Raw genomic sequence first — 19744 nt, 5'->3', positions numbered from 1 at the left:
TGCTGAACCCTATGAGCACCGAGATCTAAAAACGATAGGTGGAGCACGATTCTGTAATGCTCTTCGAGAAATCCGCTTTTTCTTTCTCTCACTGTCGAGGGATTTGCAGTTTAAAAGCTTATAGCGAACACGGAAAGGGTCCTTTACTAGACAACATTATAAATTGTTTTTCTCAACCTAGTTATTCAATGGCTGTCCTCGTCGATATTCACGCGCTGCGCGCACTTTATGGATATAAATTGCCTAAGAAAAACATTTACCAAAGTTGGGAATCACACTTGGTTTCGTTTATATCTGAACTTATTGTAAAGTTCATTCAGATCCGAGCATAGTAAACAGGACAATGTTGATAAGGCAGAGGGCCAGCTCGACGACCGAGCTAGCATCCCAGCGAAGCTACTGGTACTTCCATATCAACTGTTCAAATCATCATAGTTGCTTCTTTCTCTGCCACCAGCCATTCGTAACCGGCAACATCAAAGTTTAAAAAATGAATGAGGAGTTGATCAAGGCTGCTAGGACGCAACTAGGAGAAACCCCGGAAGTGAAGCAAGCGTCCTTGGCGAAGATGCGCGATCTCCTTCAAGGTATGTTTTGATACCGACAAATACTTTTTGGTGCATACTGATTCATTTGGATTGAAATGCGGAGCGCTAGAATAGCCCCATTCGTGAATCACGCAAAGAATATTTGTTTTCTGAAGTTCGTTTTGGCTGCTCTAAATCGCCGCAAATATGGTAGACTACCAAGATGATCAAAGTAACTTTATGGCACTACAGAGGAGTTATGGAAGATAACCAAGTCAAGGGCCTGACTATTCTGCGCGCGCATCGTGTAGCTGTCTGTACACCATTGAAGGCCTGTTTTTAGAACCTGTTTGATATATTTAGCAGGTGAAAAAAAACAAATCTCTCCAAAACGCTGATTGTTTTCATCAAATTATTCTCTCTACTTTAAAAGTATGTTCACAGCTTCAGAAAGAGAAACTTACAGAAAATTTCTTAATTCAGAGTGCAGTTGGAAATGATGAATTCTTTCAATATTGCAGTTAACAGTGTAGCCATAGTTTTCAAGTTTAACGTTCCCTAACAGTTCACATTTTTGGTCTTTTTTAGAAGAAGACGGCCTGCGAGTTCCGCCGGATGACATCCTTGTCGTATTTCTTCGGGCACGGAAGTACCGGGTAGAAGACGCCGCTCGGACTATAAAAAATTATTTCCGTGTACGCAGAGACTTCCCCGAGTATTTTGAAAACTTAACGCCATCCAGTATTCCTTATAAGAAAGTATTTCAAGAACACAAGATCATAATGTGCCCGGAAGAAGGAGATTCTAAAGGAAGAGGAATCTCGATGATTAGATTCGGTGAGTTCAGTTTCATTGTTCAGTGTGATTACGAAGAAGGTTTCAGAAAACACAGAGCCGTCACATTTAGCCACCTGTTTGCCTTGCTCATAGAAGAAAAGCTAAATATTAAAAGCAAACGCAATGAATTCTACCACAGAACGCACGATCTGCCACAGAAAAGAAGATCGTGTATCTTTTATAGCTTCAACGCTGTCGTTCGTTGAGTACGCTTGACACACAGTGGAAAGTAAAAGAGGCGCTGCGGTGCATTAACACGTTGATAACAAGAGAGCAAGGCTTTTGCCACGGTTCTGCTTGAAAGGAGTTCTCCTGATAGTCAAGACCGGAAAAAAATTTTGGCTCTCTATATTTTGTTAATGAAAAGCTGCTTTCAAGGCGACTGGTAAAGCTTGAAACAACACTTCTATTTTGCTCTTATTTCCCTAAAAACTGTCTTCAGCCGCGCTTCGGAAGGACAATTACGAAGGGAGAGGGGATACTTACTGGCTTGAAGCAGTCGTTTTGTTTGGACGCAACAGTAGGAAATCGAAGCATAAGCATGTCTGCGTTGGGCGATGACCGGTTTATAAATTAAATGTAACTCCCGCGAATTTTCGCGCGAATTAAGATGAGAAGATTTAACTGCTTGGCTAGTTGGTTTTTATCTTTTACATTCATCTCATTCAGCGCGAAACATACACTAGACAAAAGCAAGGAGCCCACAAGAAGAAACACGCACGCTACTCACAACTAATTTATTCAAGGAAAGACCAAAGCATATATATGTTCGATGACCTGCTCAGACACCACCTTACAAGGGATCTTGAAAATTAGCACGCAGGAAGTTAACAGATGAGATGTGAAAGAAAATTTTCCTGACTATTATATTGAGCAAGAGAAGTATCACTGACATTCTTGCACCGCTTCTCTGATAAAATCAGTGTCTAATGTTTCACGAGCGATTTTTGCCTGCTTCTGCATAGACAAGCGAAACAAGATTGTGTCAGTGATGTTTCCCTTCCTCTATACGTAAATTTTCTTTTACATCTCATTTGTTAACTTCCTCCTTGTTCATTTCCAATATTCCTTGTAAGATGGCGTCTGCGCAGGACAGCGAACATATATATGCGTTGATCTTTCCTTGAATAAATGAGTGGTGAGTGACACTCGTGTTTCGCCTTGTGTGTTCCTTTCTTTTGTCTTGTGTGTGTTTTGCGCTAAATGAGATGAATACAGAGTAAAGATTGCGCTGCTCACAACGACCGAGCCAGAATGAAAGGTCCGGTGCACAATCAGACACGGCTGGACAGTATCCTACTTAGCACAGCGACACCCTAATGTTTGAGAAGCGGCGCGCTTGACAAAGGTTCCTGCCTCTCAACTTCCCCTGTGCTGCAAATACAGGAACTGCTCGGCATTGTCGTTGTCGGAGGGTCCGTGAAATGCAGCCCTGCGCTGTGTGGTTCCGTCACTACGATCGTCGGTCAGTTGCGGAATTTTTTTTTTACTTGCCACTCTGCCCTGGGTTGCTACTCGGTAGGCACTGCTCAGGGTACGTTGTCCCAGAAGTCGAAAGTTGCCCACCGTCGAAGGAGATAAAGGAAGGGACTAGATTGGTTTATGGTTTATGGTGTTTTAACGTCCCAAAGCGACTCAGGCTATGAGAGACTCCGTAGTGAAGGGCTCCGGAAATATTGACCACCTGGGGTTCTTTAACGTGAACTAACATCGCACAGTACACGGGCCCCTTGAATTTCTCCTCCAAAGAAATTGAAATATTTGATCTCTTGGCGCCAGTGATCACCCCTCCTTCTGTGACGGTCACGGGGAAAATCTTCTCTACATGGCGATTGTCAAACCAGCGGCTCAAAAATCCTGCCAGATCTCTCTCGCTGTTCATAATTAAACCGGTGACCCTACAAGCTATGCCCCGTGGCGTGCCGACGTTGTAGCATAAATCGCCTTCGTTGTCGGCGCTGCTTAAATGAAACTGCAGCCAGACTCAGATTTCACGGTGGTAGGGTCAGTGTACAATGGAGGTACCAAGGGCAAGCGCAGCTAAGAACCCGGAGCATTGAGTGCATTGTTGTCAGGCAAGGAGCTGAAACGGATGGAAGTCGTTGCGGGGTCTTGGCTGCCAATATAGACATCCATGTTCCCGATCGGCTATTTTAACTCAATGGGAAGAAAGTAGAGAGCTCAAGGGGCAAATAAACATTCGACCGATTATACTCGTGGAACGGTGCCATCGAAAAGACTTCTACGTAAGCCTTATTCTCAGATTGACTCCCGGCCCGAGCACCGTTTTTCGTTTTGCATTAAACAGTATATCTAGCTGCATCGGACGCGAAATTTGGAGGTCATTGGTTTGGATCCCACCAGCGACATGTGGTTGTTTTTTCTTGTCCTTTCTAATCAATTCCCTTTCAGCGATTAAAAGTTACATTATTAATTTCCCATTGATCAACAACACAAAACTAAAAAAATATAAACATTCCCTTGTTCTCCTTTGTTTCGGTGACTGTTGGTTCACTTCGTATGCAATGGGAACCACAAAATCATGAATTTGTTGTGAGTCCTTTTGAAAATATGTTTTTTTTTGTTAGCGTAGCGTTTACGACGCCATATGGGAAGGTACAGTCACGAAGAAAAGCCTGCACGTTACTGGATCCATGTAAACTGCAAATTGTGTTCATAGCGAGAACGTGAGCGCCTGGTATTCATAACTCCCCTCAGTAGCTACCGCTGATAAGAACCCCAGGTGGTCAAAATTTCCGGAGCCCTTCACTACGGCGTCCCTCATAGCCTGAGTTGACTTGGGACGTTAAACCCCAATAAACTGAACCAAACCAAACCAAACCAATTGGGCGCTATGACTTACAGTTGTCCGTAACCTATGGAAGCTGCTATAAATTCGAGTTTCTTTTTGAGCAGCTCCCGACCTATTAAAAACATTTTTCTTCCTTACTGTACACTAATGCTTATGTATACAAACACAATATGTATACGCTCGACGTTCGCTTTAGTAGCACGCCCTTAGCACTGTGTGAAAATCGTTAACCTTACTGCACTGTTGTCTTACGTGCAACCAGCTAATGTTCTGAGCCGCTTCAGTGCTTTATGTTGTGCATTGCGGTGCATTGTTTATCTAAAAGAAAAAAGGTTAACCGAGGGTTTTCCTGCCTTCAGCGCTTAGTATTCAAGTTCGGGAACCTTAACCAAGCATTCGAGATCGGTGTATTTCGCATAACATTTCTTGCCCTAAACTTAATGAGAAATCTTTCTGTACAAGTAACCTAGCTGTGATTAGGACAAAGCAAAAACATGTATTAAGGCATGACATGACTGCCTTTCTTGATTCCTACTTCCGCTGTTCCGAAAGGTGGTAAAGAATTTTACTTCTAACAGAAATTCAGATCATACTACTTAAAAGTAGGCGTTCACCTTTCTCTCTCATTCAGAACATAAAAGGAGCATCTGCCAGGGAGAGCAATTTCCGTCCCTAGAGGCAAAGAGTATTTCTTCGAATTACTATTAATACTGAGCACAGCATTCTTCAAACGCCGTATTTCAGAAGGTCCATTAGTTTTCCAGGTCTGAAGAGTGTCTGAAGTCACGATTCCATCATTGCCAAAGGAAACAAATGATGGAAATTCTAACATTTTTTTAGTATTTTAAGACCAACTCTATAGTTTTCTTAAAACATTATTTCTTCATGACACTAACTCTGTGTATATTATATCATTCTATCTGTTATTGCTTCCTGTCTGTGTAAGGCATCAAGACCTATACATATTGAAACGCGTAGTTTAACAATACCCTCTTGGCTGAATGACACAGCTTCTACTGAAAAACATTACTTTTATTGATTGCCAGTCTGCAGTCATTATCTCCACAATTCCTAACCTTCATTTCCTGCTAGTTAATACGTCCCACAGTTAGAGAATTTCTCAATTTTGCTGCACGTGGGATATTACAGACCCGCAATTACCGGTTGCGTTATGACCTCGCTATCCTTGCAAGTTTGTCCTCTCACCTGATGCAGACAGCGAACTTGGCGCCGTCATACGATTTTAAAGTAGCTTATATTTTTGTGCACAGAAGTAAGCAAAATTATACTTTTTGCTGCGGATGACGACTGAACGAGATCTTTGTATGATTTATCGGTTTGATGGAAAAAAAATAAGCAGAGATGTGCGTCATGGTTTCCGATGCATTTGAATGTTGATTTCTGACTTTTGTTGCAGGTGCTTGGAGTAGTGATATCTGTTCCATGGACGAGTTAGTGAGGTGCTGTTTACTATCAGGGGAAAGCGTCCTTCTAGAGGACAAAACTCAGATACATGGAGTCTTCCTTATCGACGACCTGAAAGGATTAAATGTCCACCATATCGTCCAGCTGACACCGGGATTTCTGCGAAGAGTTCTAGCTCTTATGCAGGCAAGTCGGCAAAACTACTAATTTTTCATAATGCGCAGGCAAGGATGATGCTCTGCCTTCTATTCGCACCTTTTTCTGGCTGATGCATTTATTATTCATATGCTTATGAATTTGTTATCCCTATGATAGAAGGGTGGCGATTTTGGCCCCCATTTCTTTGAATACTATGCGGCATTGCAGTTTAAAATCTTCAAAAAAGCCAACGAAAATATATTTATGCCTTAAGACGTGAATTCATTATAAACACGGCTAAGATCTCAGCGCTCAAGGTTTTAACGAATGTTTAAAGTAAACTTTCAGAAGTAACTTGAGGAAGAGTCGTAAAAATATTAGTAAATGAATTATAATAGCATTCTTGTTAATTTCTTCTCCGTTGCATTATTGGCAGCAATGTTGTTGGTATTTGATCCAGCCAAAATGTAAACATGAAATATAGACACTGTTGTTTCGGGCTTCAATTGGAGGTTAAATTCTGTCTCCTGTTATTCAATACTGCCTGGCAAAAAGGCTCGAAAGATATAGTTTATACATTATAGTGCGAGAAATATCGCTGGATTATGAATGAGCAAATACTGAAATTTCAATATTTGTGACATCTGTCTAGCATTGCAGGCTGATTACAGAATTTCTTCTGGATTCGAGATGTAGGATTTTCATGCCAAGAAAGCAATTCCCTTTAATGTCGGACGATCCTCACAACTGCGTTTTCGCTGAAAGCAGGCGCTGAGAAGCTTTAGAAATGTTTTTTTTCTACGCGTAGAAGCTTTGTAAGTGGTCGAATCCATGTTCGACAACTGGCACAAAAACTGCCAGTAAACAGAGAAAACCGACCTACGTGAATGGTAGGCTTTTCCTTCATCGGAAGAGCACCACGTTTAAAGCGTTTGAAAGACTAATTTCAATAACTATGGATATCAATGGATTACGCTAGGTATTTGGATCCATGTATGATGATCTTTTAACAACCGTAGCATCGTTGCACTTATTGCAACAGGAATAGTTATTTATACAGAGAAGTCGCCTCGGTGGCTTAGTAGCAACGGCGTCCACCTGCTGTACCTAAGGAGTCGCGACCTGTGTCCCGGCTGAGGCGCCACACATCACGGAGGCGAAAGGCGAAAATGCTCGCTTGCGCTGTGATGTCATTGGACATTACAGAACTCGAGTGGTCAAAATTATCCCGGAGCCTCCCTCTGCGGCGTCTAACAGCTCATTTGCAATTTCGAGGTGTTAAATCTCACATACCCCACTACACAAATCTCACGTACCTTACACTACTCTACCCAGTGTAAACCTCAGTCTGCACCTCGTTGTATTGCGAGAATTTGTTTTCAAACGTTCAGCATTAAAGAAAACGCCACTGCATACATTACACATCACACAAGTTCACATTGTTGTGCTTTTATTTGTTTCCTAGCGTTAGTGTCTGCGGCTCACGGCAAATTTTTATTTAAAAAATGGTAAACGAAGGGCTTCAAAAGAAACTGTATTTTGGTAGGCAAAAGCAAGTATATTTCTTCGAGTACTAAATTTTTGGCATCTCTGAGATCATTTTCACCTTTTCAGGACTGCCTTCCAGCACGCATCAAAGGCATCTACTTTCTGAACACTCCTATCGCCTTTGAAGGACTTTATAATCTCCTAATTAAACCTTTTCTGTCGAAGAAGCTCAAAGACAGGGTAAGTATGAAATCACTCACGCGCATATTACTTGTCTTAAGGGACAGGACACAGTTCCGGCACCTTGCTTTAGTATAGGAAGGTTCTCTCAGATCATCAATGGCAGTTTACCGATATCTCTCAAGAGAAAAGTATACAACAGCTGTATCCTACCGGTGCTCACATATGGGGCAGAAACGCGGAGGCTAAGAAAGAGGGTTCAGCTTAAGTTAAGGAAAACGCAGCGAGCTGTGGAAAGAAAAATGATAGGTGTAACGTTAAGAGATCGGAAGCGGGTGGAGTGGGTGAGGGAACAAACGCGGTTTAATGACATCCTAGTTCAAATCAAGAGGAAGAAATGGGTTTAGGCAGGGCATGTAATGCGAAGGCAAGATAACCGCTCCTCCTTAAGCGTAACGGAGTGGATTCTAAGAGAAGGCAAGCGTAGCAGGGGGCGGCAGAAAGTTAGGTGGCCGGATGAGATTAAGAAGTTTGCGGGGATACGGTGGCCGCAAGTGGCAAATGACAGGGCTAATTGGAAGGACATGGGAGAGGCCTTTGCCCTGCAGTGGGTGTAGTCAGGCTGATGATGATGATATATATACATATTATGAAACTGTTCAATCTTTATTATGTAGAAACATAGTAACCGCGTATGCGGAAAAAGTGCTATGAATTTCCGCAGTGGTCTCTACGAATGGCATGACGAATCCTATTTTGACCATTGGAACAGCATATCAGAAACGGTGTTGGTTGTCGACTTTAGATAGCGACTCACACATTTCTTATGTGGGTGAGGAAGTTAGAGGAATCCATAAATCACGCGGCATGTCTTGTGAGCAAATTATTTGTCGGCGATACTGAGTGATACAAAATGTTTCTGTCTAAAGAGGTAAGACCTTGCCTGCTATCTTCTGTTCCAGGTTCACATGCTGAGAGGTGGCTTGTCAGAACTTCGCGGCCTCATCCCTTCCGAACTTCTGCCGAAGGAGGACGGTGGAAGACTAGAAGATTTTGACTTCCAAAGACAGGAACGTTTCTTTAAAGCTAAAGCAAATTACTTTGACACAATTGCTCAGTACGGTTACAAGAAGAAATAAAATGTCTGAGTAAATTTCAGGTTCTTCTACTCTCCTTGCACCAGGGGTGCCCCGTCGGAGACGGTTGGTTCCAACTGGAAGACTGAAGCTCTTCGCACCAGGGGTGCCCCGTCAGAGACGGTCTTGTGTTCAGTTGAGACGCAGGGGTAAGGCGAACACTTCAAATTTTATGTACAGTATTTACAATAGATACAAGTTAAGGCACTAGAGACAAATTAAAACAGCAAAGGACAAACAACAAAAAGGTGGAACTGGCTAATACTAGGGGAGGCCCCTACTCGGCGTGGCCGAAGATGCGTAGCATCTCACCTTAGCCCAGAACCCCGCTTCCGGCTCTGGGGCCCAGTTTTAAAGCCCTAAAGACCCGGCCCACATTCCGTAGCTTCCAATCATGTTGCGGCCTTAACATCATTTTGTTCATCCAGGGCATGGCCAGCCCTCTAGCTTCCGTAAGGTAGAGTACTCTCTCCACCACAAAATAAAAAAAAACACAAATAGACATTCGTGCCAGCACGTGCGCGAATCGGTACCGCGGGGCGGGGTGGACACCCGTACTTCTTGGCGCGTTCGCGAGCGGCCGCGTTCCAAATAGGAGACGCTTCGCTTTGAGCGCCCCCAGCCGCGTTCCGATGACCCCGCGTACACTACCGATCCCTTACACGCCCTTCCCAAGATTCTACAAAGGGCTCAAATGCCACTTTTAGAATTACAGCAACAAGGGATCGGTCCAACTCATGAAATCGCCTCGAGGGCGACGTACATAGAACAGTCACATATCGTGTCATCACAGGCAAACAAAACCTGACGCAAAATGCACACGCGCACCAACAAAACAAGCGAAATGCACACATTCAAGTACGCGTTTCACACAATCAAATACATACAGTAGCATGCCTGGTGTGCGCCGTAACATGGCGTCCATGTACCCAGTTCACTTGCATGCACGTCCTGCTCGCAAACGAGCACACACACACACCGACACTGGCAACTGGAGCGTTCAGTAGCACTGATAGGGGGTCCGAAAGCGGCCACGTGAGCCTCCTTGGTCGCACCGAGCATCGCTGTGTGCGTTCGAGCCACCATGCGTCTAAATCGAAACGATGAACGCCTAATGTCCGCTATGCGCATTAGGTCGGTGCCACAGCGGGGCAAGAATTCAAAAATTGCGGCCCTCCAGGATCGAAAACGTCCTGATGCTCGATAAGTCCAAATACCCCAGCACGCGACACACTTGAGGGCAAGCTTTCTCCGGCGCGCCGGTTCGAACCGCGTACTGCGTGAGGAACATAGCCCCTGTCCAGTCTAATCATATCAGTGCGGCCGGTCTCGCTACGCTTGATTTGGCGACCTGCAGCACGGAACGTTATGTTCCACGTACCGACTTTCAACATGAAAGCCACGCACCTGCCTCCAGCTACTCTGCCTCGCTTGGAGCCATTTGTCCCGTTCCTGCACGGGCAAACTTAGACGTTGCCGTTCCCTGCTTGATAGGCATTTGCCGGCTTCGTGGCATCGTCTAACTCCGAGGCTCCATGAGCTCCCTCGCAGTCACTTGACCCGAGCTTGCCTTGCGGCAAGTCGCCACTCATTTCCGGGTCCTCAAATGACCTGGCCGGACACACACCGAGTGCGTTCAACAACTGCACGGAGCTCCGCCCGGTAGGCGCAACAGGCCCACCTCCGTTCTCTGGCTCGGATGGAACGCTCCTGCCATCACTGACACTACGAGGCACTTCCTGCCCTATGGCCGACACAGTGTGTGTTTGGAGCAACGCCAGATTTTCACCTGTTACTAGCTCAGTGTCCGAGGTCACAATCTTAGTCATAGAGCCTGCAGGAATTCCACCGCTGTCCTGTTTGTTATCGGACACCTTGGTCTCGACTGGCCCTTGATCATGAGAATTGAGCTGCTCCTGTTCTTTGCTAGCCGCCCCCAGTGGCGGAAAAGGTGTGATATTTCCGCGTCCTTCAGGAATCCTGTTGTCACTTCCTGAACCTTTTGCAGCGTTTCGTATCAAAGATGCGTTCCCGCATACCGGCTGATTGCTTTCAGCGTCCTCACTACTGTTTCCCTGACCTGTGCATGACAAGCATAATCCTTTGTCTTCCAGCACAGACGACCTCTCTGCTCGGGACTCGGAGCAGTTCTCCCTGGTTAGTTGGCTAGCTCTCCTAGACTCTTTGAGCTTAGCCAGCTCGAGCTCTAGCTGCTGGCGCCTTGCTTCTAACGCCTGCAAATCCGGAGGTTTTTCCTCGCATTGCAGCGCCTTTCCTCCATTCACTTTTGCAAGCTCAGCCTGATAATAAGCTAAGCGCGCCTTCGCCAATTCCACTCGATACCTCACATCAAATGAGGGCCGGCATGGATAACCCTCCATACCGCCGTATGTACCCCTCAACTGTCCTACCGGCTCGAACACATGGACAGGGACGTGAACAATGCGACGAAGGAAACTCACAGTTTCGATGCGTCGAGCCGCATTGCCAGCTCCTTGGCGTCGCAGTCCACCGCCACTTTCACCGGACGCTGCGATGAGCTGTCGCACGCCGCTGGTCCTGTGCCCGCTGTCGTCACTTGCTGCGACCCGCCGGTGACCGTCAAGTTCTCAACGCGTTGCTTTCGTTGACTGGACGCAGTCTCGCGTCGCCGGACTACTGCCGTGGTCCTTGCGTCCTTGCCGCCGTCTCTCCGCAGGTCCTTTCTCGAACGCTGCTGTTGCCTGATCTTCGCCTTTCTTCCTGCCTTCAGTCTTCTTCCTGCGCCTTCTTCTGATGGCCGCAGGATCCTGTCGACTGCGCCAGTAAAGTTTCCACAGGTTCTTCTTCTTCTCCTTGCACCAGGGGTGCCCCGTCGGAGACGGTTGGTTCCAACTGGAAGACTGAAGCTCTTCGCACCAGGGGTGCCCCGTCAGAGACGGTCTTGTGTTCAGTTTAGACGCAGGGGTAAGGCGAACACTTCAAATTTTATGTACAGTATTTACAATAGATACAAGTTAAGGCACTAGAGACAAATTAAAACAGCAAAGGACAAACAACAAAAAGGTGGAACTGGCTAATACTAGGGGAGGCCCCTACTCGGCATGGCCGAAGATGCGTAGCATCTCACCTTAGCCCAGAACCCCGCTTCCGGCTCTGGGGCCCAGTTTTAAAGCCCTAAAGACCCGGCCCACATTCCGTAGCTTCCAATCATGTTGCTGCCTTAACATCATTGGTTCATCCAGGGCATGGCCAGCCCTCTAGCTTCCGTAAGGTAGAGTACTCTCTCCACCACAAAATAAAAACAAACACAAATAGACATTCGTGCCAGCACGTGCGCGAATCGGTGCCGCGGGGCGGGGTGGACACCCGTACTTCTTGGCGCGTTCGCGAGCGGCCGCGTTCCAAATAGGAGACGCTTCGCTTTGAGCGCCCCCAGCCGCGTTCCGATGACCCCGCGTACACTACCGATCCCTTACAGTCTGCATAAGCAAAAGCGCCAAAAGTTGAAGGCCACTGGTTGGCCTCTTACTTTTCCCCGTGCGGCTTCTAACCATAGAACTCAAAATCATGCTTCATTTATGGAGGGCAGAGGCGTCGTTCTAAGATGTGATTCTCAGGCTTGGTATTCTGTGCTTAGAAAAGAGGGCTGGGAAGAGAGGAGAGTTATTACGAAAGGTGAAGTGTACGATATAGATGTGCGAATACACCCAAACGTATGACCAGGATCTTTGCATACAGCGGCAGGTCGACATCCGCGCTCCATAGAGAGCGATGGGGCCCCCACACTGCATGGCAGCCTTTCGGTAACTCTGGATTAGCGCCCATGTGTCCTGTGACCACGACGTGCTGCGAATATGTGTCAAAGAGGCGGATAGCAAGAGTTTGTCGCAAGGCTCGAATGAGGCAAACCATCATTAAGTAGCTTACAAAAAGTGAGATGCGGCAAGAGGTGTAGGTTGAACAAGCCGCATGATCGATTATATCTACATACCGCTGCGGGGGAGTTACGCTCAATGTAAGTTTACATAGAGGGCTCACGGAATGGCGCTGAATTCTGTATAGAATTCCACTCGTCATGTTGGCATTCAGGTAACGAAAGTAGTTGTGCATAATGCCCGTAGAGCACTGTGCTTCGTTGTTTTAAGGAGCGCAGGCGGCATGCGGTCTAGAAAAAGCAGGAAGTGTTCGTTTATCAGTCACAAGAAAGCTCTTCTTCTTCTGCATCAGCAGGCTAGTTTCCGTATGGCTCAAAGTGTTTCGTTGTTCTCTGGAAAATTGAACCCGGCTACGGCGGCTGAATTTTGATGGAGGCGAAATTTTAGAGGCCCGTGTAACGTGCACTGACATCGCACAGTACACGGGCCTCTAGAATTTCGCCTCCATCGAAATTCAGCCGCCGCGGCCGGGTTAAATCAGAACCCCAGGTGGTCAACCTGTATGTGTATGTATATATATATATATACACTCTCAAATAACAAACGCTCAAACGAGAAACAAAGCAAGCACATGCATTTTAGTGAGATGACGCACTTCTCTAGACCACTCAAGCTGTGCTGTGCAGAGGACAGGACGAAAGGACTTGCACTTGAGCGTGGTCGAATAGACGTGCAAATTTTTCAGGCATAAGCACTTCACAATAAAGAAGGAGCTACCGGAAAACCGTCAACATACCCACAAAGCGGCATATAATTTTTTACAGATAACAGTAGCTGTATTTAGTTTACCTCAGTGTCCCCTTCAAACGAAATTCACATAATTATAAATCTTTATGTGCTCAAGGAAGAAGCTCAAGGGAAGAAGCTTAAAGAACTTATATGAGAAAAAGGCCGTAACATAAAGACAGTTGTTTGTCGCGTCGAGTCAGTCCAAATAAAATGATAGAAAATGGATGACTTGTATATAAGCACATAATAAATTCCTCTTTTCAAAGTTTTTTCTGAAATGGTCTTTGGAAAATTTGCCTGGAGCAACAGCAGCATGACTTAGGCAGTTTATTAAAAAATCTATATGTCGTGGGGAAGACGCATTATGAAAAGAAAGTACTCGCAAAGATCAAATGAAAAAAAGGCACCCCCCATGGTTGTTCAGTGACTTTGGTATTTGTGTACTGATACCAAGGTCGCAAGTTCAAACCCAGCCAGGGCGGCTGTATTTGAATGTACTTTAAAAGGTAAAAATAATTCCGAGCCGTCCAGTACGACGTCCCTCATAGCCAAGTGTCTCTTCGGTACGTTAAACTTATGCCATACGGTATTGTTTAAAAAAAAAGGCTGAAGTAGGACATTTGGTTTTTTCAAGAGAGCAAAACTTACATACGCTGTCGATGCCTTCGCTTAAAATATCAGCCTTTTTATGCCTTAAGAAAGAGGGGTGTCTTAAGCAGAAAGAGGTCGCTAGATAAACGATGCACCCATATTGCCGCAACGGGATCCTGGCCTTCTGCGCTGATAAAATGAAGGTCGGTTCTGCGTCCCACTTATGTGTGATTATGTCAGGGTGCACTCTATGTTCATGAAGCCTACTTGCGTAAGTTACCCAAGTGCGGGTTCTTGTTTCCTTCCAGGGAGTGACCCTTCAGACTACACCAAGTCGTCTTCAAAACTGGAGCACTGAAGTCGTGAGCCGTGGTTCAGTCCTAATAAGGAGCGATTAGTGAAACTACCTTTCTCTTAGTTTTCTCGACACCATTTCAGGACAAAGTAGGTAAGCATAAATGTTTGAACTTCTGAAGTCGTTAACTTTTTGGGTGTGAATTGTTAGTCATTTCCCGCACAGTGGCGGCGTTATGCGGCTAATCTTGAGGATCTCGAATGTTCGGCAGTACAGGATAATGTCAGGTAATAAATGGGGGTTATTCGTGGCAATGAGCAACTGACAGACGTCTTCCAGAATGCTCTTTAGACGATGGCCTATGTCATACTCTTCAGAAGTTCGTCTTTTTACGGTCTTGCATAGTTCAAAACAACCAGTATATGTAGGTAATACATGTTTCTCCCGTAGAGTGAGTCCTCTGGGCAAGTGTTTGCTCGGCCTGCTTGCTTTGGTTGTTAACCCGCCAAAATATTGCTTGAGGCCACCGAGACAAAACGCTCCCAAGTGGTCATTGCGTTTTCGTGGTTCTCGTACTGCATCAGTGGGGTTTGCGGGAAGAAAGTCACGACATTCGCATCCTTAGCGACCGGATCCCTGTGATTGTTGCGTCTCCGCGTTCATAACTGATTGGTTGGCTGGCCTCAAATAAAATGGCACATTGAGACACTTGTCAACGTTTTCTCCCGCTTGACCAGCAAAGGAAAGGTGCTCTCCATACGACAGTGTAGATGGGCTCGGAGTTGAGGGAACCACACCGCCGAGCTGTTAAGAATAGCCCTGCGGTTATGTTCGCGCCTGCTCCGTTCCTTCCTGCATCGCGTCTGAAACGAACGGGTCCAGCGAGGCGACATTTCCGGCAACGCTTCAGCGGCTGAGGCTGCGCCGTGCGTGTTGCCTCACCTGACGGCTCCACTCAGCTGTTATGGGCTGAGAGTTTATTGCCGCAGCGTGAAACCGATGGAGTTGAGTTCAGATGAAAGCCGCTGCACAAGCTGATACAACAGGACGCCGGAAGTCGTTCCCCTTCTTCCCCAGCTGCGCTCCTTACTTCGTCTTCAGGGCTGTCATAATATGATGCCGCATCCGCTAACGTTCTTGCATGGCATTGGCAAAGACTGAGGCAAAAAGACCTATGATGGTTTGGTTGGTTTGGTTTATGGGGTTTAACGTCCCAAAGCGACTAAGGCTATGAGAGACGCCGTAGTGGAGGGCTCCGGAAATTTCGACCACCTGGGGTTCTTTAACGTGCACTGACATCGCACAGTACACGGGCCTCGAATTTCTCCTCCAAAGAAATTCAAGCCTTCTGTACCGCTACCGATTAAAACATTGTTGATGGCTCTTCTTCTAAGGTTGAAATTTTTGCACTTTTAAGTCTTATCGCAGTGATCAATTTCATGGTATGCTAAGCCGCAATCAAGACAAAATGATCGCGTCTTCAGCCTATGAACATGTTTGTAATACAGGTTCTTAAGCGTTTCGCCTAACATGACTGATGGTAAACGGTGCGCCTTACATGCTTAACTATTGGACAGGTCGTCGCCTATGCTGTTTTGCTTTTCTTCAATATTTTTTTTCTTCCTGTGCGCAGATACGTGCCACATCTCCAACGATACACCAACAACATTCGTTCTTGTGCACACAGGTATCGATAGGCCCGTAGTTCAAACAGCATAGCGCCTGCCTTGCATCACAGTGAGCACGGTTTTATTCGCACTGCCGTTAACTGACTTTTAGAAACTTTCCTTTTGCTACAAGTACGACACCGCCAAAGCTACTCAGGGTGCTTGAAAAGTCGCATATATCAAAAGCAGTTTGGGATAAGTTTGGATTTTACTGCTCCCAGTAAAGTTTTAATACCAAAAACAGCCACAGCAGACTCTCGCCAACCAAGTACAGGTCAGCAAGATTCCCATCGTTGTGTGCACGTGAAACAATACAAAACCTCTGCAACAGAGCGTGGAACGTTTAAGCTGCACCATGAATTTTAGGTGCTTAGTTTTCGGTATTTATTCTTGAAAAATATTGGAGTCATGGCCGAACTATTAAGACCAGTCTGGTACGTCCACTTTTTTCGTTACTACCACATCACTTATACTGCCGAAAATGGCTACTCGCTTATGCAGCATGGCTTTATTGTCGTAACCATGCGGTTAGCTCTCGTCGACAAATGGCCAGCCAGCCAAGCTAGCCACGTCAATTGATCCCGGTAAGCACCGTACACTTTCTGATCTCGCGCAGAATTTCCATTTGTTTCTCTTTCCTTTCATTTGCACCATGGCCTATGCCACCGTAAAGCTCCGATCAATGACAGATGACCAAAAGGCAGGAAAACGAAATGAAACGTTACAAAAAAGGACCCTAGTTTGCTTCTGATATGTTAGAGTTTCGATAGCCATAGATCCCAAGGTGCAAATTTTCAATGTGATCATATATGAAGCACATACACAGTAAAGGTGAATTGCAATTTACGCCTTTCAATATTTTCTACCAGCGCGTTATACGTAGTAAGGTATTATTTACATGAATCCGGACGGCGACTTGACGTGCACAAATGTGTCCTGCAGTTGCCAGGCATGAGTGCTGCCGTCAAGCGGTGGATCATAAGGGACACAAAGTGTTTATGTGGAAATATAAAAAATAAGGCACAACCATTTTTTAGACCTTTCTCAAAGGATATTAGTGGGAGGTTAGCTTACAAACGCTCTGAAATGCTTTTTAATAGGTCGATATTATGGTGGTGGTGAAAAAATTTATATTTAGGAAGGGTGACTGTACCGGTCTCTATCTTCCGAAATATTTTACTTTTCTATTGCAATAAATCATTCCAGTGCTTAGTATTTACATTCGAAAGCTTCAGGGCATAGACGGCCTGTTTATTACGAAATAAGCTACTGAGATTAACTCCGCTATGTTCTTTTCACCAATGATGGAACGGTTCTTACGATGCCATGAACTAATGCGCCCGCAGGCGGTACTTTTAAGTTGCCGACACGCTGCAGGAACCACGCTCGCACTTATAACCGTAAATGCGGCTTTGCTGACAAGCCATCCCGACTCTCAGTAACTAGCCGTCAGGTTCGGCATAAGAGCGCAGTGAACGTCTCCCTCCTTCTCCACATCCATCTTCGGCGCGACAACCTAAATCTGCAATGACGACAGCAGCACGAACCAAACATGGAAAAGGCCGCACTGATGGTCACAGGTTGGAAGTATTCTAAGAAATATTCTCTAAGCCGATCAGACTGCATGTAACGACCTGCTGGTCGGGGAACTCGTGCTTATTTCACGAAATGCTACCAACCTATGTTCACACGGCGAGAAATTGGAATGTAATACGAAGTTTGCAGCACCGAAATTTGGTTTCGTGTACACGCGTCCGATGCAACTTCGCAAAGCCCACACGAAAGCCTACTGCTTAGGAAAAGGTTACTTGCATGGCGAATCTTTCCAGTGATCTTCTGGGCAGCAACCGAACATTTCCCCAATAAGACCAAATATTCCCTATTAGAAAGCCATTTTGTTTCTGCATCAGATTGAAAACTCAGACTATGTAAATACCTTCGTCGCCGAATTTTAGCCTCTAAACTTCCTACAATCTCCCGAAAGGAACGTGTGTCAGGAAGTTTTTTAAGTGTTTTGTGATATGCCTTCACTTATATCGCGGTTGATTAAAGTCACTTATTTCTGAACAGAGTATACGTGAGCAAAGCCTACACGGCAAACGCTTACGCTAAACAAAGCTCACGGTGCCATCACCTGCTGGCGACTCCTTATCAGCTTGCCAAAAGTGTCGCGTAACTAACAACAATTGAGTGTCTTTCCCTGCACTGAGTGGAATTCTTTTAAGCCCAGCTGCAGTTGCTGTCGTAGCGAGGTCGTGTACGGACACTCTGGTAGAGTGTTCGAGCCCAATTTAAGCATGAATGTTTAAATGCATTTTTTTTCGCTATTTCTTGTGAAAGTCGTCCCTAGCAGCTAAGGCTTCGCATTCACCACCAAGGGATAATTGTTAACCAGATATGTCTTGCCTTCACTGTGTAATTTCACTTGATTTGCTCATTCAGCAGCACTGGGGACCCGCGTACTGCCGGCAGTCAGGATTTTTATTTATCCATTTCTCTGACTCAGGAAAAAAATCTGCTGTCATAAACAAGTAAGCGTAGCATTGTCGTAGGTAGCAAATGAGATTTATTAGCACACATCAACGATTACACTGACCATGTGTGCACTTCAAGTTCATACATTTTGCTTTTATCTGTGAAAATTTTTCAGTACCCGCGTCATTGCTTTAATTTTGTTATATTGAAAAATAGTATACATGTTATTCTTTCTCTATTTCATGTTTCTCGTAGCTGGCTACACATGATTACGAGTAATTAAAGTCGCGAGTAAAAAGTTTAGCGCAGTGATGTGACTTTTTTTACTCGTCACTCAACGTAGCACGCCTAAGTGACTATTAAGGAAGTAATTGTTCCCTTCATAGAAATCTGCTCCACCTTATGCAGTTACCCTAACCGTTTTACTAACGTACTTGGTACGTTTACTGACTAACTAAATCCACTGGAACGCTGTAACATGAAGGTCAGCATGTGTTTCCCGCAATATATTTTCATAATCCACGAAGAATACAAATTTGTGATCAATAAAATAACATGCGACAAGTAATTCGACCTTTGGCGGCTTCAGTAGAAGCAGAGCGAAAATTCACACTTCTCAAGGGTCACTATGAGCTCGCACTTTAAACTGGAGGTGCGAGCAAAGTTAAAATTACTGATTGTTACCTGAGTGATACAACTCGTCCTGGAAAGCAGCAGAGGCACAGAAAGCACAGCTTTGACAGCAACCTCCTGTATTTTACTGCACAGCTGCGATACGGTCGACAGGCGATGCTTCGCAAAGTCACGTGTGACAAGAGCACCGTGACACGGCACTGTGCGCGCAATAAATTTCGATGCTTTCTTTGGATCCACGGCTTATATACTACAAAGGCTCCACGAGCAGCTCATCGTATCCCGAACCACGCAGTGCGCAGAATCCTTGCAACCGACGCCGCTGACACCGAGTGTAAAGGCAGGCCACATCGGCACAGTCGAAACTAGCGCAGCGGCGGATGCACAGAGGGGTCGACTCTGACAGCAACCTTCTGTATTTTCACAGGTTTGTTCATACGGTGCTTCGGCTTGTTATTTTCAGATTGTATTACTGTGTTTTTGGCCGCTGCTCTTGAGCTTTTTAAATATAAGTGATGCTCCTTATGAATATTGTTTTGACAGGGGGTTGCCTTTAGGTCCTGAAAGTGACTGCATTCTTTGGAAAGAATCTTTATGCGCCTATCATTTGGGAACCAGCTCCAGTATCTCGGAAAAGACATACATATCTAAACTTAAAGAAGCGAGAGCGCAGTGGCGTTGTCCTGTGTGTAGCGGTACTAAGCAAACGATTGTAGTCGACTTCGCTAGCGTTGCTGTAATTACAGAACTCCAATACGCAGTGAAAAATCTTAAGGACACCATCACGGCTGCTGTGACAAGTGTGAAAATTTTATCAGATAAATAGTGTCACGATCGTAAGCGTGGACAACGATGAAGACGAAGTGCGTATTGTGGTGTTGCGCTGCTGCCGCT

General features: G+C 45.4%; 1 protein-coding gene across 1 annotated transcript; it reads left to right on the top strand.

Annotated features, from left to right (window-relative positions):
- Window positions 1-490: 490 nt before the first annotated feature.
- LOC149371062 (alpha-tocopherol transfer protein-like) lies at window positions 491-8553 on the top strand. The gene is made up of 5 exons (XM_089584533.1): window positions 491-587; window positions 1116-1364; window positions 5594-5787; window positions 7354-7467; window positions 8370-8553. The coding sequence occupies exons 1-5, from the start codon at window positions 491-493 to the stop codon at window positions 8544-8546; spliced, it is 831 nt and encodes a 276-aa protein (XP_089440659.1). The 3' UTR covers window positions 8547-8553.
- Window positions 8554-19744: the final 11191 nt, after the last annotated feature.

The sequence above is a fragment of the Amblyomma mixtum genome, chromosome 1 (genome assembly GCF_055824585.1).
Source record: "Amblyomma mixtum isolate Tamu chromosome 1, ASM5582458v1, whole genome shotgun sequence".
NCBI lineage: Eukaryota > Metazoa > Arthropoda > Arachnida > Ixodida > Ixodidae > Amblyomma > Amblyomma mixtum.
The sequence above is the reverse complement of the archived record's forward strand: the minus strand, read 5'-3'. Positions and strand labels throughout refer to the sequence as shown.